The 24,147-nt window shown below is 40.1% G+C and overlaps 2 protein-coding genes across 4 annotated transcripts in view; one reads left to right on the forward strand and one right to left on the reverse strand.

Moving 5' to 3' along the window:
* The first annotated feature begins 26 nt into the window (after positions 1–26).
* Positions 27–14,788, forward strand: FKBP7 (FKBP prolyl isomerase 7). The gene is made up of 4 exons (XM_061608375.1): positions 27–360; positions 1,725–1,876; positions 6,169–6,302; positions 7,991–14,788. The coding sequence occupies exons 1-4, from the start codon at positions 101–103 to the stop codon at positions 8,150–8,152; spliced, it is 708 nt and encodes a 235-aa protein (XP_061464359.1). The 5' UTR covers positions 27–100; the 3' UTR covers positions 8,153–14,788.
* The window catches only part of PJVK (pejvakin), a 19,366-nt gene continuing 7,354 nt past the window's right edge, over positions 12,136–24,147 (reverse strand). For 2 of the 3 annotated variants that reach the window (XM_061608365.1, XM_061608367.1), the window contains exons 3-7: positions 22,280–22,475; positions 21,964–22,105; positions 20,467–20,584; positions 16,167–16,259; positions 12,136–12,775 (exon numbers count right to left, since the gene is read on the reverse strand). In XM_061608365.1, coding sequence (XP_061464349.1) covers positions 12,474–12,775; positions 16,167–16,259; positions 20,467–20,584; positions 21,964–22,105; positions 22,280–22,475 — 851 coding nt within the window. In that variant the 3' untranslated portion in view covers positions 12,136–12,473. Of the gene's footprint in view, positions 12,776–16,166; positions 16,260–20,466; positions 20,585–21,963; positions 22,106–22,279; positions 22,476–24,147 lie in introns of those variants that run through there. The other variant, XM_061608366.1, reaches the window with a different exon arrangement.

Raw genomic sequence — 24,147 nt, forward strand, 5'->3', positions numbered from 1 at the left:
GCTGCATCTGGCGTAGCCCTTGGCCACGCCCCCGTCGGCTGGCGTGACGTCGAACAATGCCAGTGCCACGCAACCCCGGCAAGGAGCGAGGCAGATTCTGATGTTGGGCTCGGTGCGCGCACGGCGGAGTACTTCAGCAGCTATGCGGTTTGGAAAGAGGCTGTGTTTTTTCCTGCAGGTTTTCGCTCTTGTGACCCTTCAGGCAGACGGGCAGAAGAAAGAGGGTGCATCTACAGACGAAGTCCAAGTAGACGTCATACATGTCCCCGAAAACTGCCAGCCAAAGAGCAAGAAGGGGGATATGCTTAATGCCCATTATGACGGGTACTTGGCCAGTGATAAATCCAAGTTTTATTGCAGGTAAGTCAGTCCAAAACTTTCTGTGGGACTCCGCCTACAACGTACAAATAAAACACCCTAAGCAGTACTTTGACGGTTTTTTAAAAAAATCTTTGAGCAACTTGAATGGTTGGTTTCCAAAGTTAACTTAAGTTGTGCATTGTACTCCATTCCTAGACAAGTTTGCTAGGAAGTAAATCCTACTGCCTTTAATGGGGTTTACTGCAGCCTTGGAGATTTGTAGTACGTGTTTCCAGAAAATCACAGATGCGCTGAGCATTGTTTAATAACATGTATGTATGTGCTATGCATGTATGTGTTTTACATGTATGTCTAACATATGGGTCAAAGGGCCACTTCCATCATGTTCTAAAGGAGGCATGTGGAAAGTGACCCTTTAGCCCTAGTGAGCATATGCCTAAATATGCACGGAGCTCCTTAAGGAGTCTTACCTACTTCAAATGCTCATCACTTATCGTGATCAAATTAATCCTGAGCCTTCCCTCCCTATTTTGAGCTGTGCAAGAGAGAGCAATGGGACAGTAGTGGGGTGTGTGGTAGACCATTCCGACATTGGCATCACTGCTGCTCTCCTGGATGGGGCTGGGCTGGGGTTGCAAAGAGGATTGGTGGTGGCAGTGGTTCCAACCTCGTCACCACGGTGCCTTAGCGCTGTCGCATGCTGATGTCGGAAGGGTGGCTCTGGCCCACCACACGCACCACTACTGGGGACACCTATATCAGTTTTTTTTCCTCCTGAACTATAGCATACACTCCTTAGGGCAAGATCCAGAATACCAGAATGACTCCTATCTTCATTAGGAGTCCTCTGTACTTAGTTTGACATCTGCTGTCCTGATCTTGAGGTATGGGGCTATGCTACTAGAGTCCCTGGATTCAGTACAATTGTAGATAATGCACAACTGGTACAATGGAGTTTCTCCACTAGAGCTGGTACACTTGCAGTTTCCTGCTCTCCGCAGTATATCTCAGCTGTGTTTCATTAAGAGCAGATAAGTGTTATGCTGTCAACAGGGCAGTGAATCTGCTGTTGGCCCCTTTGCATAGCATGCTGTGGCCTGGAGAGGCTACCACAGGTGCTTATCTCAAATGAAAGTACCTGTGTGGAGGGAACCTGGATTCCATAAACAGCACCAGCGAGTTGATCATTTGACCATTTTCATGCTGGGGGAGGATATAATAAACAGAAAGGCAAGGTGAATCTTGAACATGAAAGCAATGTTTTAAAGTCAGTTGCACTCAGCAGGAGTACTTTATTAAAAGCACTAATTAACGCTCACCAAAAACAATGCTGTGCTTATATATTAAACTTGTTTCTTAAAATGGTAAAATTTGAAGTGTCTCTTTTTAATATTTCTTTGTAGTCGCACACAAAATGATGGCCATCCGAAATGGTTTGTCCTTGGTGTTGGACAAGTAATTAAAGGCTTAGATATTGCAATGCTAAATATGTGTCCTGGAGAGAAACGGAAAGTGATCATACCTCCTTCATTCGCCTATGGAGAGCACGGTTATGGTAAAACAAGGCTACATATTAAGGCTAATACCCATTCTCTCTACTTTATATCACTCCATCTAAAATGTAGAGAAGGAGTGTTGATTTACAAGCATATTTATTGGTTCACAATCATATTGCTCTTGGAAACCAATATTTATCTAATTTGTTTCAACATTTCCATCTTCTTCTCTCCATTTTACTTATTCACTAGCACTTTGTAATGGCTGTGACACTGATAAATTGCTGCTGGCATTTAATTCCGGTATAGTACTTTTATGCTTAACTTTGCCTCGTGTGAATGTTGCCAGACTTAAAGTGAAAAATTGCATTGTTGTTATAGTACCATCAATCTGTGTGGCTTTTTACATAGGATGTTACCTATCATCTGTCATTTTGGACATGACAGCAAACAGATTAGCAAAATCCAGGAACGGGAAGGGTACCCATGTGCAAGGGGAGGAGGGAGCACACAAGACTAGGGGCTTTCCAAGGAACCTCTACAATTATATCTGAATTGAGCCTGTGTTTCAGACCATGCCTAGTGGAGCCTGGCCCTTCAGCTTCCTGTTTCTGGGTTCCATTGAGAAGATTAGGCTGTGGAGAGAGGCAGCTCCAAGAGATAGAGATAATCTATCTGTCTGCTAGAGTTCCACTGATGATGGTGACAATTAATTAAATTTATATTTATTGGTTTTATTTTTATTATTTGATTTATATCCTGCCCTTCCTCCCTGCAAGAGCCCAGGGCGGCAAAACAAAACCACTAAAAACACTTTAAAACATCATAAAAACAGGCCTTAAAATACATTAAAGCAAAACAACTTTAAAAACATGTTTTAAAAAAGCTTTGAAGACATTTTTGTTAAAAAAAGGTTTAAAAACATTGTTTTAAAAAAAGGTTTAAAAGCATATGCCAACACAGAAGCAGACTGGGATAAAGTCTCAACTTAAAAGGCTTGTTGAAAGAGGAAGGTCTTCAGTAGGTGCCGAAAAGATAACAGAGATGGCGCCTGTCTAATATTTAAGGGGAGGGAGTTCCACAGAGTAGGTGTCGCCACATGAAAGGTCTGTTTCCTATGCCGTGCAGAACGAACCTCCTGATAAGATGGTATCTGCAGGAGGCCCTCACCTGCAGAGCTCAGTGATCAACTGGGTATATAAGGGTTAAGACGGTCTTTCAGGTATCCTGGTCCCAAGCTGTATAGGGCTTTGTACACCAAAACTAGAACCTTGATCTTGGCCCAGTAGCAAATGGGCAGCCAGTGCAATTCTTTCAGCAGCAGGGTGACATGTTGGCAATACTGTGCCCCAGTGAGCAGTCTTGCCACCGCATTTTGCACCAGCTGCAGCTTCCGGATCAACCTCAAGGGCAGCCCCACATAGAGCGCATTACAGTAATCCAGCCTGGAAATTATCAGTGCATAGACAACAGTGGTCAGGCTATCCTGGTCCAGAAATGGCCACAGCTGTCTTACCAGGTGAAGCTGGTAAAAGGCACTCCTAGCCACTGAGGTCACTTGGGCCTCTAGCGACAAAGATGGATCTAGGAGCACACACAGCCTACAGACCTGCTCTTTCAGAGGGAGTACAACCCCATCCAAAGCAGGCAACTGACCAATTGTCTGAACTCGGGAACCACCAACCCACAGCGCCTCCGTCTTGCTGTTCTGCCCTTCCTCCCAGAAGGAGCCCAGGGTGGCAAACAAAAACACTAAAAGCACTTTAAAACATCTTTAAAACAAAATACTTTTACAACATATTAAAACTAAACATCTTTTAAAAAAACTTTAAAAATATCTTTAAAAGCAATTACAACACAGATTCAGCCTGGGATAAGATCACTACTTAAAAGGCTTGTTGAAAGAGGAAGGTCTTCAATAGGCACTGAAAAGATAAGAGACGGCACTTGTCTAATATTTCAGGGGAGTGAATTCCAAAGGGTAGGTGCCACTACACTAAAGGCCCGCATCTATGTTGTGTGGAATGGACCTCTTGATAAGATGGTATCCATAGGACACCCTCACCTGCAGTGATTGACTGGGTATATACGGTAAGTGGTAAGACGATCTTTCAGGTTTTGATTAAGCCTTCATGATGGCCCCAATCCAGCTAAAGTTAGTTAGGACTAAGTCTCATTGTAACTTATAATTGAGACTGACTTATTCCAAATAGACTTAGTCCCAACTAACGGTTTTGGGTTGGAACCTGTGTCTTTTTAATGTTAATTGGAACCCATGATACTTTAAACATACCCAGCTGTTGAGTTATTGTGACTTGGTGTTTGACATGCATAACACCTTTGTAGGCCAACTTCACCTGTGATTCATAGTCTACAGAAGTGAGTGATAAATTTGGCATTAGTACCACAACCAAATTAACATACTTTTATTTGTCAACAGGTATTCTCAATGAGCATTGCATGATTGCTGAACACTAACTATGACTGTTTTAGGCTGCAGTTGAAGGAGATCCCCCTCCCAACATGCTTATTTTCTGTCAGAGCATAGTTTGAGCATGCTGCAAAAGATGGCACTAATTTTGAATGCCAAGAATGCATGTGGCTTTCTATAACTTTTCATGCTGGTTCCTGTGGTATGTATTGTTCTCAAAACTGCTTGTGTCTGAATCCTTTTTGTTTGTTTTAAGTTTAGCTACTAAATCTAGAAACTGAGTCGTTTCAAAATATAAACTGTATGTTGCTGCTGTATGTGTTGGGGGTTTTAACTAAACATTTTTAAGAGAAAAGATCTCTTGGACCAGCCTTGGGCAACTTGTGACCTATTAGATACACCCCATCAGTTATGTTTAACGACCACACACATATAGAGATAACACTTGACAGGCCACAATATATGGCTGGGGAGTCCTGTTCAGTTTAGTGGGTCACAAGATGTGCAGGACTGTCTTAGCCTTTAGGTTATAACTGCACCTTTATTTATTGAGTCTTCTTCATATGACATTTGATTTCCCTTTGTTTATGGAGAAGATTTCTGTTGTAACTGTTAGCTTTCAGTGCATGGAAGCTCAAAAATAAATTCCAGGACCATATGCAGCTCCCTGAGGCAGATCAGTGATCTGTGTAGATCAGTACTGTGGACATTGATTGACAGTGGCTTTTTAGGGTTACAGCCAAGAGTCCTTCCCAGCTGTACCTGGAAATGTCAGAGATCGAACCTGTGACCTTCTGCATGCAAAGCATGTGCTCTGTCATTGAGCTTTGGCTTGAACCTGCTATAATTTTGGTCTTGGTAATTTCAGATGAGTTCCCCGGTTCTTTACTTATAAACTGCATGTGCATGGCTTGCCAAATACTTGATTTGGACTGCCTTTGGAAGCTTCATTATTGTCAGTACATTTTCTTTCTCAAAATCTGCTAAATGTTTATATCAATTTTGATACAATATGTTATATTAATCAAGTAGATACTCATGGATTTTTTTTAAAGATATAAATTAAATAATAAATAAATAATAAAGTACATTTTCTTCCTTCAAACTGAGGCGTTATTATCCTTGAACAGCCTTCCCTGTACTCTGAAAAGCATATTTCAAGTATGCTTTCTTTGTTATAGAATGTTCAGGGTCATGATTGGATGTTCAGTATTCTGATTGGTTAGATATTTCATGTGTATCAAGGAACTTTCTCACACACTTGAGGAAAATGGAGTGCTGAATGTATAGCTCCTGAACAGACTAGAGGGATGAAGTTCTCCTCTGGTCTGCCCTGAGGCCCCACCCATCAAAGACCAACTGGCACTGCCAATTGGATGAAGGCAAGCTCTGGGCCACTGTGGTATGTCCAAGGAAGCAAGAGTGGCACTGACCATGTAAGGCATCCCATTCTTCTGCTCACCATTCCTCACCCCAGGCACAACAGACACCCTCTGCTGAAGCAGCAACTACTAGGTTTATCAAGAAGCTTCCTGAAAATTCTTGATCCAACTTGGAGGAGCTGTTTTTTGTGAATGATTTTACTATTTTAGAATGGCATGACAATATACTTAGGGCACAATCCACCTGGGAATTCTGTTGCACACCCCTATTGGGTACATGCTCTTCTCCAGCAACCATTAAAGTGGGTGTGTACAGTGGAAGATCCAGCTGTATTTTGCCCCTAAAGATCAAGAGGACAGCCTCAGATTTAGAGTAGTTCAACACAGTACATTCCAGATCCAATTTTTAAAAATCAAATATTAGAGTTCATCATTAACACATTCCTAAATAGCCATAGAAATACTGTTGTTTGTGGCTAACATTATCTGTCATCTGTGTGTACGCAGAGTTCCTGAAACTCTCTTGTTACATTCTTAGAACCCGCAAAGATTCCACCGAATGCAACATTGATCTTTGAGATTGAACTGTATGCAGTAACAAAAGGACCCCGCAGCGTTGAAGCATTTTCTCAAATAGACTTGGATAATGACAAAAAACTCTCCAGACATGAGGTAACATGAGTCATATTGTGAAACTCCCCATTACAGCAACTTTTTGTTTCATCTGCCCTTATTTGTTTATAAGCTGTCTTTATGGTTGTTTTTAATCTAGCACCAAGACAAAATTGAAATATAGAGGCTTCATTTTCAAATCTGTTCTTGTTCTCTTTCTGCTAACACCATTTCTGCTAACGGTTTGATTTAATACGTACACTTCTGTGGCCTGATATTTCAAGAAGAGCAAACAGTGTTAATTTTGACTATTGTTTGCTATCAGTGTATAGGCAAAAAGCAACCATCACCTTTCCATAGGTCAACAGAGTGTTGTCACCCTGGAATCACCACCTCTTTCCTAGAACTTGACCTTCACTCCACTCTTTGTGACTCTCTGGGAGGCATGGACAGGATTCTGGCGGAAGTAGTGCTAACCTGGTTGTGTTCCCATGTTGTCACAAATATATAATATTAATTTTTATGCACACACACACAGCCTTTCCCATTTACCTTCCTTTTAGATGAAGGTAGATGAGCTGCTCTTACCAGTGAGGGAAGCCAGGAAAATAATGGTAGTGATGGTTGTCTGTACCAAAAGCATCCTCTTAGCAATGGCATCTTAACTATAGAGTAGCCTCCTCAGCGAGGCTTGCCTGGTGCCTTCTGTATGGTCTTTTCGGTATCACATGAAGACCTTGTTCTCACATTCATTTTTAAACTGTGATCTGAAAAATCTGGTTGCTTATGGTATGTTTTAGTAAAAGTTGGTTTTAGGTCTCTCTTTGCTAGAAATCTTTATGCAGCAGCTGTTTTTATGATGTTTTTAATTTTGTACTTTATCATTTTATCTTTGTGAGCTGCCTGTGTTATTGTTGTATGTTATCCCAGCAGAGAGTTCCTCTTCACTTCCTCACCAGTAAGAACCTCCCTAATTTTAACAATGGCACTCCTTAGATTCCTTCCACATTCACGGCCCAGCAGAAAAATCAGTCAAGTCTTGGGCCATGAGCTACTAGTTCCAACATATGTGATCTGACCACTTACAGTGCAATCTTGTGGCCCTTGCAAAGGTGTCCCAGGGGCCATAGGATATAGCATATATCATTCTCTGACACTGAAGAGGAGGATCCTATGTTGGTTCCTTATTCCCTGCACCAAACAAACCTCTAGTGCCCTGGCCAAACTGATGTCAGCTCTGACATTGGTAGGGCCAAAAGGAGTGTGCTGGGGGGCACTTAGAAGCAACTTGGATCCAAAGCCATCTCAGTCCCCTGATGTGCCCCCAAACTGAGAATTTCCTTCCCATTGTTCTCAGTGGGAGCAACAACAGTTGAAAAGGGAGGAGGGAGGAACGCAAGAGCACTCCTTTGACTTCACTTCTGCCCTGCCGGTAGAAACCCAATGGGACTTAGAATGAAGTAGTTCAGCCACCATCAGTTTTTGTCCCTTCCCATTCTTAGGATTGCAATCTAACCTTTTGCCATGTGTTCATTGATTTTCAATCCTACCATCTTTCAGCTTTGTTGATAGTGCAATCCTATACTTGTGCACTCAGACGTAAGCCCCACTGACTTCAGTCAAGATTACTCCCAAGTAGTCGTGTATGGGATTGCCGCCTAACTTAACATAATTGCAAATATATTAGCTTTACTGTACTAAGATAACAAAGTTTGAGATAATTCTGTGTGTGTTTTTTGGTTCTTCAGTTAGACTATTATTTGAAGAAGGAATTTGAAAGAGATGGCAAGAAACGTGACCCATCTGTTCATGAGAATGTTTTGGTTGATATATTTAAAAGGAATGACCACGATGGAGATGGCTTCATATCTGCCAAGGAATATAACGTCTACCACCATGATGAACTGTAACAGAACATTGCTATAAAGTCTGTGTGGCAGGAATGGGGAATTTTTAGCACTTCTGATCTTGTTGGACTCCTGCTGCCATCACTCCTAGACAGCATAACCAGTGATCAGGAATGATGGGAGTTGTAGTCCAACAACAACTAGAAGACCACACATTCCCCATTCCTGTTTTATGGACCTTAGTGTCCAGTCTAGCAGTTCCTTCCATGTGCACATAGAGCTTCCCCAAGGACTCTCCATGCCCACAAGGACATCCACAATCATCACTTTAGTGGAGGGGACACAGCTGCAGTCACATCATTGCCCACCCCATGGAAGTCAATGTGAAACCCTGCTTGTTGAGAAGCCCACATTTTTGAGAATACACATGAAGACGTAGCTGGGGATTTGGCACTACATTTACAACCAACTGAACACCTTTATAATAATCTTCAGCCCCATTGATTTCTCTGGGACTTGTCCATTAGATTAATGGCTTTAACTGATACATTCTGAAATGGAAGTTCTTTATGTCACAAAACATTTTGTGTTACGTTTGTTGTGGTAAATTTTTGTACGTTTTTATCAAGTTTAAAATTGTTATTGAGAGGTAACTAGAATTTGATAAACGGTGCCATTAAAAATAAAAGTGAAAAGGGGAGCACTCCATATGCTTTGTAATCTTTATGAAACTCTCTGAATTAGAGGTGTAAGAATTAACAAAGTATTAACAAGGAGAACATTTCTGGTATACCAAATACAGACAACGTAGTTGCTAATGTTCCATCCCTAAGTAATTTCCCTAATGGGACGTACAATTCAGCTTCAGAAGTAATTTTGAGCAGGGGAGTGGCAGAGACAAAGGATGCAAGATCCTTTTGCTGCTTGGTGTTTTTTGCTCCAAATTGCTTCCCCTCCCCCCTACCATACCGACATCTTTTCTCCCCACATGGTTCAAATTCATTTTAAATTTTTGAAGCAAAGAAGAGTTACCCCTCAGCTGCTTCACCAACCACCCTTTAATGGCACTGAGGCTTATGCTTTCACATAATGGCTTGGTTCGCACATTATGCTAAACCATGGTTTGTTTAACCAAAGTATGGTTAACTGCAACATACAAAACCAGCCCAGTAGATTAACCATGGGTTTTTATTGTTATTTTGGCCACAAACCACAGTGTGAAACCATGATTTGTGCTTGGCTTATGAACTGCGGCTTGTTTCAACTATGGTTTGGTCTTATGTCTGAACCCAACAGCCTTACTTACCCATTTTTATTTTTTGGCCATCCCCACCCCAGACACCAAGCTACACAGGCAGAAGATAAGAGCAGCTGGAAAACATACCAAACTTTGGGGGGGGGGATCATAGCTTGTTTTGCTTATCTGTGAGGTAATTGATGGTTTGTTGAACAAACCATGTTTAGAACAAGGTATGGCTTAGCATTATGTGTGTACACAGCCAACATGAAGTTAGCAAGCTTATGAACTTATGTGATAACGCCTAGATTATTTCACATCCCAACATGATTTGGATGTTTTCTGTGTTTTTTCACTAAAGCAGACATATGAGAACCAGTAGCTGGGAGTAGGGAAAATAACTTTAGGGGGAGTGGTGTATGTACATCAAAAGTATTTATCTACTGAAGTGTGATGTCACAGGTTAGAATTCCTCATGTCATTTGTATGAGAAGGCAAGAGTTGATTTTGGCCTGTCCACTGATTCCATTCACCTTGCGTAGATTGGGGGTGCCAAATGAGAACATCTGAGATTTGTAAAAAAAATCCAGTGAGGATCTGCTTTCATTTTTCAGAGTGTGCTAACATTCTGAAAAGAATCCCATAGAAGTAGTAATAGGGTGGTGGTGGTGGTGGTGGCGCTGGCGGGTTACAACAATTCCAAACACATAATTAAAAGCAGTTGAAAACAACTTAAACATCACAGAAATACAGTGGGTCCTAAAAATATACATCTCAGGTGCTGAAGGCCAGGGTAAAGAGTTGCTTCTTCAGCATTCGCCAAAAGTTGTACAATGAAGATGCCAGATGCCCCTCGGTGGGGAGGGAGTTCCACAGCTTGGGGGCTAAGACAGCATGCCCTCTTGGGCCACCCTCCCCCAAATTTCCAAGGGTGGCGGAACTACCAAAAGGGCCCCCTCTGTTGATCTCAGCACCTGAGAAGATCTGTAGGGAAGAAGACAGTCTTTCAGATATTTGGGACCATGAGCACCTTGACATATAGCCCATTAGAGCAGCAATCACATACCAAGGTAGTCTGTAAATAAAGACTTTTAATCCTATACAAAACTTGTACACACACAAAATCCCAGTCTACTGGTACAAATATTTTATTTCACCATAATTTATTGACTTCAGCCATAATTTGTTGTTGGAACAATTAAATCTGAGTAGATTTTTTTTTAATGATCTAGATTTTTTTTAAATCCCTTTCCACTCCACACAGTGTGTTTGATTCTGAATACTGAACGCTTGGTAGTGTAATAAAGATGTTTTTATAAAAAATAAATTTGCATGAGTTTTAGAAAAAGGTGGATTTGTTGTAAGAAGTATAGTGATCTTTCAAGCATCAATATCAAAATCCTGAGTGCAAAGATCATGTGCACTTGCTGAACAAGCAGCACTGTTGGCTTGGCCAGGAGTGCTCTCAGGCTCCCACACACACCCAAACGCACACATAAATTGATTCGGTGCTCTCCTCCAAAACAGTTGATTGATGTTATCAGATAACAGTACCAACCAATTTGTTCAGTTACATGTACAGTACCAGTGCAGCACAGCTTAAGAAGTAGAACGCCAGCAGCTTCGTTTTGCATGCATGTGATTAGTTCCACAAGACGATCTGCATGAGAGAGCAAACCTTTGTGTGCAAGTTACCATTGCTGCATCAGTGTGCCTGATATTTTACTACTGGATGTGTTCCTGCTGTAGGGTTCCAATTTGGCCAGGATTAATTTGCACTTAAATTGCAGTTGGGGGAAATCTGTTTTACATCTGTTTCCTAGATTTCTTGAAAGGAGCCGTGAGGATGGTTCTAGAACAGAATGCAACTATTCTCAGGCTTAGATGTGTATAATAATATATTTTTTCATAGGCATCATTGTCTATATTCCTAAATGTTATATACGGCACCCATGTTTCATTCTCCCATTTCCTGCAGTATATGGGCAAAGCAAAGTATCATCTGTGTGGAAATAGCCATGTAAATAGTACAGGAGTTAGGTTTTGTATTACTGATCTAAATGTATTGCTTTTAGAAAACTTAAATGCAAATTAAGTCTCACCAAAGGAATCCAAGGTCAGTGGCTGTACTATATTCATACCTAAAGAGAATCAGATGTTTAATCCCTTCTATTTTTACTAATGCACTGGTAGATAAATATTTAGCAGAAATTCTAGACTGCCCCAGCAGTGCCAATTTTAACATGCAATTTTAAACACAGTAGTAGATACTGACACCTAATGGCTAAGTGTTAGTGATATTAGACTGTAAATAATACACTGCATCAGATACGTAAAAAAAAAATAATGTGACTTTTTATTTCAAAATGGTATATCTTTATTACAAAAAATATTATTTTCAAATACATCAAAAGGCACCAACAATAGCAAATCTAACATTTTAAAAACACTAATCCTGCTCTATATTAATTATAAATACGGACTAAGGAAAGAGATGCAATGGGGGCACTGACAAATTTAAATGGGAACATTATGTCATACTAACATTTAGTTTTTATTTCTCTGTTTAACTTGAGCAAACACAAACATGTTCGTAATCTGATACTTCAATTAAATATTTATAATATATTTTCATCACTGTCTTACCGTGGTGGTGTTAAGGTGAAACACATTCTTGTCTTTAGACAAAAGCAAATGTTTGCAAATTACTTTTACATATACACAAATTACGTCTATACATCAGTTTAAATATTTTTAGATTTTTTAAAAAATGCTGTTTTGAGTTTCTAACTCAAAAGTATATGTTAGCTATTTCATATTAGGCAATTAGAAAGCATTAACTAAAAAGACATCACATGCAGGAAGTAATTCTATGAAGTTCTTGTTCACATATCTTTAAAAACATGGAAGGAAAGAAAAGCACCTGTGGCTCCACATTTTAAGCTTTCGCACTCAAAACTCATTAGGAATTCTATGGCACAATCGCACCTCAGTATACATACAGGGCTGGATCCAAATCAATTTTAGGTCTCATTAACGTTAGAGTGAAAAGCTAGATGTAACTTAAATTAAGCCCCACTGATTTCAGTGGGAATTCAGTGCAACTAACTCAAGCTGGATCCAACCCATATGCATTTGTAGGAAATGTTACTTCACTCTCTTGTGCCAGAGGTCAAAACAAGGCACAGCATGTAGTCGTACAAACTTTTGTCCATTAAAGGAGCACTCAAGACAACCATAGACTGTTTCTCTTCTGGAACTCCCCATTCCACACAGGGAACAAGGACCTTTGGGGATATTGTTATTAAGTAAATTCACTCGTATATGAGCCCCTTCTTGGAAGTAGCTTGCGGAGACGTCAGTCATGCTTGCAGCTTTTTCATAGTAGTCTGCGAAAATGTTGTCTAAATAATTATCTGGGTGAGCAATGATATCCATTACCCTTTTATCTGTAAAAAAACACAGAAGAAATATTGTTAAATTCTAGTGACGTATTAGAATGGTCACTCACTGAAGAAATACAAACTGCTCCTTCAGTCCAGAATCTACAATAATTGTTACATCCTAACAAGTTCATAAATAGTATAATTTTTCCTCTTTAATGTAGATGATGTCCACCTTTTAGTACAAAATATATTATAAAGTGTTTTATTTCTTTTATAGCAAGTGAGAATTCATAAATCAACTTGTAAAGTATACATAAGCATCTGACAATTTTAGTGCATTATTTATTCACTAGAAATTCTCAGAATCTGCTTCAAGAAAACTCTGAGTGTTGATATTCCTATTTTAAGTTGTGAACCTGGAGATAAACTGTTTGGATTGGTTCACTTTTTATATTAATTACAAAAGCTTGTATCCAACTAAGTCATACTCAAAGCAGACCCATTGAAATAACTTAACTCCATTTATTTTAATGGAGTATGACTTAGTTGGATACAACTCAAAGAACACTATGCAGAATCAGAGCTTGGAAAAGTTACTTTTTTTGAACTACAACTCCCATCAGCCCAATCCAGTGGCCATCCTGGCTGGGGCTGATCGGAGTTGTAGTTTTAAAAAAGTAACTTTTCCAAGCTCTGCGCAGAATACACTCATTGAAATTAAGACATGACTAACAAAGGTTCATTAATTTCTATGGGTCTATTCTGAGTAGGAGTTGAATAAAACCCATTATTACCTCAAAATAAACCATGTTGTTTCTCTGTTCATACCACAAAAAGTTCAATATGAAAACCCTGTGCTAACCAGGACTTTTTAAACTTTAGAAACCTTCAGTGGCAAGAAACCAACTATGTGTACAATATGACTAATGTAAGATCGGGGTTAAGCAGCTTGTAGTAATGCACTAACTATTACCCAACAATAAATTGAAGCCACTACTGTGACTTGTGGCCCTGACCCAAGTGTTGTGCACTTATCTCTACCTGGATGAGGAACTGTCCATCAAAACACATCCACAGCGCGAGTCAGGAAAAAAAATGTATCAATCAGCTGCTGGCAGGAAGAAGAGGTAGACTAAACCTAAAACTAAACCCATTAATTTCTCCTTCTAAAGCTGATCAACACTTTCACCAGTGTTCTACATGAGGTTATGCACACACCTGAATGCATGGAAGATTTTTAATGCATATGTGCTCCTGAACTAGATCATACCACAGGTTTGGTAGCAAGCACAACAAGAAATGGAGTAGGTAAGAATTTTTAAAATACTGTAATGCGCCCACAATATTGATTCCAAAAACCATATTATGGCAAATCCTTTATTATGTGTAGTCCCTGGGGCATTCATGTAATTGTTGCAATGCATATGTATGGCTATTTTTATATGTATACTTTAAGAGGTTAAGATTTGCAAATGGAAGCTTATAATGATGTTTTTCTCAACTTTGAGCACCTGCAAGAAGTTCAGCTTGTTAGATTGGGTCAAGGAATGGTCAATGGGTAAACAATCTACACCAAGCTGTGTCTTATCTAGGAGGCTAATGGGCTGGGGAAGAACCATTTGATGTACTCTCAAGGATAGTAGCCTTGAAGCTGATCCAGATAGCTCTAATGAGCCGCACATGTCAAGGAACAGTAGCACATGTGCCCAGGGAGAGTGGCATAGAGAGGTCAAGATGACCTGTTTACACCAGAACAGTGTCCTCTCATGTAGATAGGATAATCCATCAAGTGCCTTGACACCCTAGATCAAGAGACTGTGATACTTCAAAGATAGTGAGATAGTAGCCATAGCCTATTAGACATAGGAAAGCTTTGATGCCTAGTCTGATATAGCATAGCTAATCATGTATCCTGTCAAGATGCAATGATCTGATGTAAGATAGCGGCTAATGACGTATTCCGTCACCATTGTGCCTTGCCAAGATTTTCCCTATAAAAGGCACCCATGTAGCCCAGTTTGGTGTTCAGACTGCAAGAGTCTATGCCAGGACCTTGCAGCCCGTTCTATGTTATGGACTATGCCTGTGTGCTCGCTAAATTACTCAATAAACATCTCCTTTGTGAGTAAACTTTGAATCCGTCTCACTGATTCCTTGGTACTGAACTTAAATTTGAAGCACCCCACGGCCGGGGCGATACATTATGTCAACCAAAATATCATAAAACAGTTTGCAAGCTTTTGAGTTCTCTATAAGTGTTCATCAGCTACACTGTAAATAAAGAAAAAAGGGGGGGATGGCTGGTGATAAAACCATCTCTGTCTGCATCTTTCTTAAAATGGAGTGAGGTAGGAGATAATATATGTGGAAACATACTCACTGTTCTGCTGGTTCCAGTGTGTCTCCACCTTTCTCTTCTGAAAAAGGGGACACATGATGCTAGTCAAACCCCACCTCTTTTTACTGTAAAACCTAGTGGGAACAGCTTGCATTTTTAAAAATTCAGTTTCTAAGAGTTTTCACAATTGATTGGCAGATCAACCCATGTCCCCTCCAGGTGTGGCTAATGGAAACACTTTGCTGTAGGCGACTAGAGTGTTCACAGCCTTCAAGGAGGCCCCTTAGGTCCAATGCAGATATCAGATTGCAGGCAGGCCTGCTAGGAACAAGAAGCATGGTTGATTCTCCACCTCTGTGACTACAAAAAACAAAACAAAACAAAACCCCAGCTCTTGTAGTCCTCAAACTGGGAAATCAGTTGGCCTTACTGCAACCTGATCCCTGCATAATACCTACAGGACTTCATTTGAATGTCTCTATCTCCTCCCTCCCTCGCTTCATGTAAAGAAAGATGAAGACATAGATGGCTTTACCGCCCCCTTCCCCCATCCTTTTATTCTTCTTTGTTTACTATTTAGCCTGATGAAGAGTTCTCGGGAGCTTAACAGTATTTTATGATATTTTTGTTGGTGTAATAAAGGTATTCTAATATAGACTTGAAAATTATTTTTATTATGGGCCAACATGGCTATCTTTACTTTTTGTTTGTCACCATTATCGCTGTACAACATAAAAAGTCTTCCGAGACTACTAAGTATAATTTTACTGTACAATTAAAACTATTTAAAATGCAAGACATTTTTATATTAAGCAAAATCATTATTATGTTCGTTATAATTAAAAATTGGTACATCTGCATATTTTGAAAACTTTGTCATTATTTTAATAAGACCCAGTAACAGCCATGTTACCATTGGTCTGATGCAAAAGAAAATTAAATTAATTTAATATTTCTCAATGCTGCTATAAGCCTGACCTTCAACACCAATCGTAATCTATTTATTTATTTATTATTTTATTTATATCCTGCCCTTCCTCCCAGCAGGAGCCCAATGTTGAATACATTACTAAACAAATTAATTAATGTAATACACATAAATATCAAACATCATACTTCGATAAAACAGATTCCTTAATTTAGTTAGTGAAAACGATCTTGATGGCTCTTTTTCAAATCCCCCTTTTGAATCTGGAGTGACACAAAGCTCTGCAAAACAAGTATGATAGAGAATATTTCAAATATTCAGAAGCAGTGCAATCTTACAATACCATTAATTAAAAATAATGATTTCTTTTATAATTTTTATAGAAAAATGATATTAAATAAGGCAAAGCTACAACAGAGAATAAAACGCTTAATTCAACAAGCACAGATTCATTGGCATCCATTGTGATTCAAATCCAGATGTAAAACTAATACAATATCCATCATCCTGCATGGTATGGATGGGGATCCTATTCCCATGTGTCTTGCAATACAGATGTGAACATGTGTCCCTATCCACTATCTTTGTTAGTAGCTTGCAACACAAACGTTGTCTATTACAATCAACCAAACTGGGTGGCTGTAAAAAAAAGTTATGAAGTCTAAATTACTTTATGTATTTGCATTTATTTGTATTTTTAAGTCATTTATCATTTCAATTTATTTCCATTTCTTAACTTTAGTCCCCGTCCAGCAGAGAGTTGGGAACACTGAATTTGGTTTCTGCAAACTGATTGCTCCAGCACATGCACAAAAGGATGTAGCAGGGAGAGGGTGAAATTAAATCTTTGGCATCTGCAAGTCATTTCACATGAGAGGGTGAAATTAAATCATGGCATCTACGAGATCCCTGCTGCACCCAGCAGCAAGATGAATCTTTATTATCAACGTTGTATATGTGCCACAGTTTAATTTACATAAGAGAACGTCTTTGGAATCTCAGCTTGGACATTTGTGCTTATAAAAATTATTTCACATATCTTAGTCTGGTTGGCTGTTGCAGAATTTAAGTACTAATCTTAGGGATGGATGGAATGGAATGGACTGCCTTGAAATCAATCCTGACTTATGGTGACCCTATGAATAGGGTTTTCATGGTAAGCAGTATTCAGAGATGGTTTACCATTGCCTCCCTCTGAGGCTATACAGCTGGTATAGCACAGTGGGGAGGAGAGCCTGGCTGGGAGTCCACAGTATGTGAGTTCAAATGCCCGCTCGTATCTCCTGGGTGTCAAGGGCCAGCTACAGATCATCCCCACAGTGAGTGGCTCAGGGGTTATGTGCCCTGCCACCTGTGCAGCCGTGGGCAAGCTGCATAGTCCCAAGGAGCCCAATTGCCCCCCAGATGGCAGTCCGGACAAGAAAAGGGCTGGCTTGTGCAGCTGTGGTAAGCTGAGCAGGCCCTAGCCAGCTGGGGAGGACTAGCCTCAGAGAGAGGCAATGGTAACCCCCCTCTGAATGCTGCTTACTATGAAAACCCTATTTATAGTATAGCCATAAGTTGGGATTGACCTGAAGGCAGTCCATTTCCATTTCCCCTGAGGCTTAGAGACAGTGACTGGCCCAAGGTCACCAGGTAGCTTCAACTTTATATGTGAGTTTGAGTTCTCATGGCATGTCTGTCCCTACTGCTTGCTCATCATGTTGCATCTGCATCACAACAGACACAGTGAGTAGCCTACGCTAAGGATGGGGAACCTGTGGCCCTTCAGATCTTGTAGGACTGCAATTCCCATCACCTCTGACCATTAGACACGCTGTCTTGGGCCAATGAGTTAAAGTCCAACAACATCTGGGAGTCTACAGGTTCTTCTTCCCTGCTCTAAATTTATAGGATGGGGAACAGGAATAGGGATCTCCATATACCCCTTGCAGATTGATGGAGATCTCATTAGAAACATTGCATCTTGATGTGCTTCACAATGACAATGCATACATTCAGTACTGCATCACAGCTTGCAATTTCTATGGCAATGCAGCCAGGGCACTACAGAAGCACTGCAACATGTGAAGATGTTACTATACCACCACAGCAACTTTATCCTGGGTCCACAATGGCTTCCTGATATGGCAGCATAGTTGAAACTAATTAAGCAGATCAACCCTTTGGATGGGAACCAGTGGCAGCCCCATATAAGAGTGGGTTAAAGGAATAATAAATAATAAATCTTTAAAGAGCAACATCCATGCCTGAAATTGAGAAACACAAGTGCACAAAGCCATTATGTGGCACAGTAATCAGCAAAGGACATTGATAATGACAATGGGGCAGAGCTGTGATTCATCTCTAAACTCTAGCTTATGAGGTTGAAATGAGATGTAGGAGAAGCTGCATGGCTGTTGCCAAAAACAGCGGCACGGCACCTCCTCTTTTCATCCCAGGTCATATCAATTACCAGAAAATGCATGATGCGACATTGCTATCTGCAAGTTGTCCCACCCTTGCTCTACGTCAGTGGCTGCCATTTGCAAGGTGGGAAAACCTGCAGCATGGTCAAGTAAGATCATATGTTTTTATGTACATGAGTGGGAGAAGGAGGAGGTGATACTGTCCAGCTATTTTCAATGACAGCCACACATATAATAATGGAATCAAGTGTTCCATGAGTGGATCCTAGAGGTAAACATTTTGAGGAAACACCAACAGAGAATTGAAAATTAGGGCGGCAGCTATTTTGAGTGCTACAGTACATCCTATACATATCTATGCAGAAGGAAGCCCCACTGAGTTTAGTGGGACTTACTACTGGGATGTTTGTATAGGATTGCAGCCTAGTTGTGTGAAGAGCTTCACAGTGTTGTATAAAGATTGTTTGTTCCTTATTTTCCTATGGCGTAATTTTACAAAATTTACAGCAGTGAATTAAACATCTCATGTCACATCTAAGTCAGACCTAATGTCTTTCAGCCAAACTATATCCAGCTACTTGGTGAAACTCTGCCCGCTTGACGTTATGTATTTAAATCAACACTTAGAACACCATTGGTTAAATAAATGTTACGTAACAGTATGATGGGTCTGCAATCTACATATAGCACAATGGACTTCCTGTATGTATTTTACATGTGGCTACGTCTCAAACTATAAATGAAAGCAGCAGACACATTTATTAAAATACACAGAGCTTGGAAAAGTTATTTTTTTAAACTACAACTCCCATCAGCCCCAGCCAGCATGGCCACTGGATTGGGCTGATGGGGGTTGTAGTTCAAAAAAGTAACTTTTCCAAGCTCTGAAAATACATATATAAAATGGGAGGCATCCAAATGTTAGAGCAAAAGGAGTACACAGCAGGAGGTTGCTAAATCCCCCTCCCTTTCACTCAGTGGGTCCCCCCTCTGTACATTCCCCTCAAGTGTTTTTCTCCTAAGCCAAGCTCATATATCAGAAGTCATATCGGCTGGGAAGAAAGAGCTGGGTGGGGATGGGAAGGTTATAGGGACATAAAATGAAAGTAGGGGAGGATTCCACTCCACTCATCCAAACTCCTGTTTTGTTCTAAAACTCACCTCCTCACTTCTACTTTATAAGTGACTGAAGCAATCTAGGTTGTCGGCTGCTGGCAGGCCTAGTTTGCATCCCTTGGTGGAAGCGATTGTGTATGTGCCATTGTAGCTACACACACCTGTAGGGCAGGGGCGGGGAACCTTTTTCAGCCAAAGCACCTCTTATGGGCAACCTTCTGAGGGCCACATGCCAGTCGTGGGTGGGGCCAGAAACAAAAGGGGGTAAAGCAATTAATGTAAATTTTACCTTTGTACAGTAGGGTAGTTCCTGCATATCTTCCCGCCAGCGGCGGCAGGTGGCTCCAAGTCAGTAGGGTTGTGGAATCCGCTCCGGGTTTGTCCAAACTTTCAAAGAGCTGTCCAAAGTGCTTCAGAACCTTGAAAGTTCTGACTAAAACCCAGAGTGGATTCCACTGCCCCACTTTATTTATTTATTTATTTATTTTATTCAGCTTATATCCCGCCCGACTAGCAAACAGCTCTCTGGGCGGCAAACATAGAAACATATACAATAATAAAATTACAAGATCAATATAACAAATATATAAATATAAAAACAAATATAAAAATATATAAAATCCTTCATCCAGACAAGCAAGAAGTGAGAGCTCAAGGACACATTCCAGCTAGGCAAAAATACTCAGGCTGTGAAACAGGGCTAGCAATGGGTATGGCCTGGGAAGGGGTCTGAGGGCCAAATATATAGGCCTGGAGGGCTGCATTTGGCTCCTAGGCCTGAGGTTCTCCAGCCCTGCTGGAGGGTATGGATGCAGCGCCCTGATAAAGTGAATCGGATTGCTTACAAGCATACGATGAAGCATGTATATAACGTTTATAGAGTTGCAGATTAAACATTATCTCAGAACAAGAACATTGTAAATAATAGTAGCAATCATAATTGCAGAACCAGCTGACTACTTACCAAAATTGCCATCCAAGCGAATATAAAGTTCAAACACACTAAATGCAATAGTTGTATGAGCAGGAAAGACAATAGCTTTGTCACGTCCTTTGTAATTATAGTCGTCAATAATATGAAACTATTTTAAAAAGAAAGATAATTGGATTAACTTCTGTCTTAAAACATTTTGAATAAAAATGCGGCTAAAGCTTAAAAAGTGTTAGAAAACATAACACTTTTAAATTTTAAAGTCAAACCTAGCCAGTGAAGGACTACAGCTTCTGCTATGGTGGTGATGATAAAGATGATGTTCTAATGCAATTAGGGCAAATTTCTCAGTTGTTCACAACCATCTTTAAAATGCTCTTCAAAGCTGGGGGCAAATCAGAAAAAGGGGTTCCACAAGCCCACGTGTGCACAAAGGAATTCCAGTGCTTACGGAACTCCCATGTAGTCTCAGTGGAAGAATGGGTCTCCCCATCTCCGTGAGCACCACCACAGAGGAAGGACTCTTCTGTTCAACAGTTGGTAAGCAGAGGATACGATCCTGTGAGGTGCCAAGCGCTGCTAATTCATGAGGGGCTTCCTTGCAGGGATGGTGTTTGCAGATAAGCAGCACCCTACAGGATCAAACCTCCTGATCTCCGAAGGGAGAGGGAAGATTTGCATTGCCACAAAAGAGGACACAGGTTTGCATATGCTAATTTATATGTAAAATACAAATTTAGAAATCCTTAAATAGAAATATAATACATCTCACCATAGAGGGAAAGACTGTGACCAGGTGACCTGTCTGCCTGCTCAGTCTGATGGCCAGATGCTAAATTTTGATGGGCAACTTCATAGCCCCTGCTTTCTTCTTATAGCTCTTTATCTTCAGACTGGACTTGGACCAGACAGCCCTTCAAATAGAGTACTATCTTCTGTAAAGTAGGGAGGACACAAGGCCACCCTATGGAAGAGGCTGGTTTATGGGGACAAAAAATGTACGCACACACAGCTGACCAGTCCACTGATGTAAGAGGACAGCCCAAGAAGGCAGGGCAGGGGAGTTGTGTGTGTGACTTCCTCACCCAGACTGGGATGGATATCTTTAACTGGACAAGCTTCTGTTGAATCTTTGACTTAACTATAACCCCGTCAGCCAAGAGAGCTACGTACACTACAAACAAGAAAGATTCAAGAAAGATTCTGCATTCTTTATTTTTTTGGTTGTACCAAAAAAAGTTAGAATTAGTTTACTTGGGCTTTTGTTTTGCTGCTGTTTAAATCTCTTCCTTTTCAAACGTCCCCAATTACAGGCATGATTTAAACAAAGAGACAGCAAACCATTATAGAGTTAAATGTTTTTAAGCCTACTGATAAACTTTTCATGATTTGTAAGGATTTATTTACTTAGTTATAACATTATATATGTTGCCTTTTGACCCAAAAAAGGCCCCCAAGGCAACTTACCATTTCAAAAAAAGTTAATATATGAACATTTACGTTAACGTTTAGTTAAACATGCGCACTCACCCTCATTGTGTCACCTCTCATACCAGCATGCACAGATAGGGAACACTGTCGTGTGGTTCGAATACTCTCCATGACCACACAGAGAACTGTCCTCTTACTTTCTCGTGACTGACGAACAAGGCAGTGCTCAAAATTCATTTTTCTAAAATAAAGGGGGAAATAATACACATAATCTCGCATTATTCCTGTGTTTGGTACTTAAAACCTAAGTAACCCATGCTGCTCTTGTGAAATATCCATATTTCAGTGCTCATTTGGAAAGTGCAGCTTTAAAGCAGCTAAGCAACAGTAAAACAATGGAAATTATAATACCAACCTACTAGTAAGTTCTCTGAGTAATGTTGGTACCTCAACCTCATGTTTAGTTACAATGCCGAATGAAGCCTTCACTGCAAGAGAATCTGATCCAGCGATATTGACCCCAGCCGAGTTCATGATTTGATTTCCTCGTCTCCCATTGAGGGACACATCAGATTTGTCTTCATAATTCAGGAGCTGGTAGGATGAAATGCCTAAAGGAAAGAGGCTGCTTATTGAAGTCTGGGAAAAGGTTAATATGCAATATTAATCCAAAACATGATTTGTAAAAACTGCTCACCCGTTAGATTCTGATAGATGCTACTCCACGTTCAAATTCTAATCTCTTACAGCCTGAGCCTGTTCATATCTACTCAGTAAGAGGTAAGTCCCACTGTGTTCTTCAGTGAAGACTGTTCCCAGAAATGTGTGCCTAGGATTGCAGCCTTAATTTCTTTGTGGGTTACCTCTTGCGACACTCATTTCACTTAACATGTCTAAGCAGTAAGTAGGTATTCTAATATGATTAAGTTGCCATCCCAGAGGCTCAGGGTGGGTAACAATCAAAAATGTTAAATGTTAATTACACAGAATAAAATTGTGGCACATCAAAAGATTATTCACATTCTCACTTCTTTTCCACTGAAACAAATGGGTTAGAATCTTTCCAAAAGATGCTCTGCCCATCAGGCATAGGCATCAGCAAGTTTCCAGGAAGGCGTTGCACAACTGCAAGGCAGCTGCCTTAGTATATCTGGCAAAGCTTATCCTGCTTATCTTCATTGGCAATAACATTATTTAGGAATCTCAGTTTAGAAATTGACATTTTGACAAACTTAAAAAAAAAATTCCAGAACAGACATGGAAGCAACATTTACAATGTACTTGAAGGCAGATCAAGCGACCAACCAAAACGTTTGTCTGAATCCTCTGGTAGGCTTGAAATATCACAGCACAAGTATCCTAAAAGGGCACTATTTGCTACTATTATCTCTCTTTGCCTGGAATACAGAAAGAAAGTAAATCTGCCCTTTCAAATAAAGGTAAATATAGCTTGCATTTGTGACATCTGTCCCATTATTTTTTTCCCTGTCAGAGCATGTACTTTGCCATGGTAGAAAAAAATCAATATATCACTTATTTTAATATGAAGGTATTCGAATTGTTGACAACAGAAACTGAAAGAAACTGAACTGCCTTCCATACAACAATTAGCCTAAAATAACATTCCTTCATTAATAATGTGACAACTTAAATTGTGTATAATCCCAGAATACCACTGACATTTGGAGATAAAATTATTTGGATTGGATCCAACGTAAACAATTCACACTTAGGCTCCATTGAAATCAGTTGAGATTGCAAATGTGTACATGCTTGCATGTAAGATAGAAACCAATGGGCCTTGACTGTGTGTAGATACGAATAGGATTGCACTGTACACTGTGTATCCTTTGGACAGACAATCACTGTCAGAAATTGCTTTCTTTTTTTATTTTGTTGAAAGTGGTATGCTTGTCTGTTATATAGGACAGCATCTAAAATTGCCATAACCAGCAGGATGGTCTTCTACAAGACCAGTGAACAGCATTCTGCTCGAGCCGTACCCTGCATCTACTAGGACAGAGATAATGGATTTTTTCAGAAGTATTTCGCTGCCATATTATTAAATAATAACTCTGGGGAACTATATATTGTTCATAAAATAAATTTGTGGACAGGTGGAGAAATGGCCATGCCATGCAGTGATCTTACCCCGATGTGATAGTGAAATAAACATTATTACATTCTATAATGAAATATTAAGGCTGTAGTTCTAAGCACAATTACTGGGAAGTAAGTCTTATTAACTTCAATGACACTTGAAAATAAGCATGTTTAGGATCA

The sequence above is a fragment of the Rhineura floridana genome, chromosome 2, assembly GCF_030035675.1.
Source record: "Rhineura floridana isolate rRhiFlo1 chromosome 2, rRhiFlo1.hap2, whole genome shotgun sequence".
NCBI lineage: Eukaryota > Metazoa > Chordata > Lepidosauria > Squamata > Rhineuridae > Rhineura > Rhineura floridana.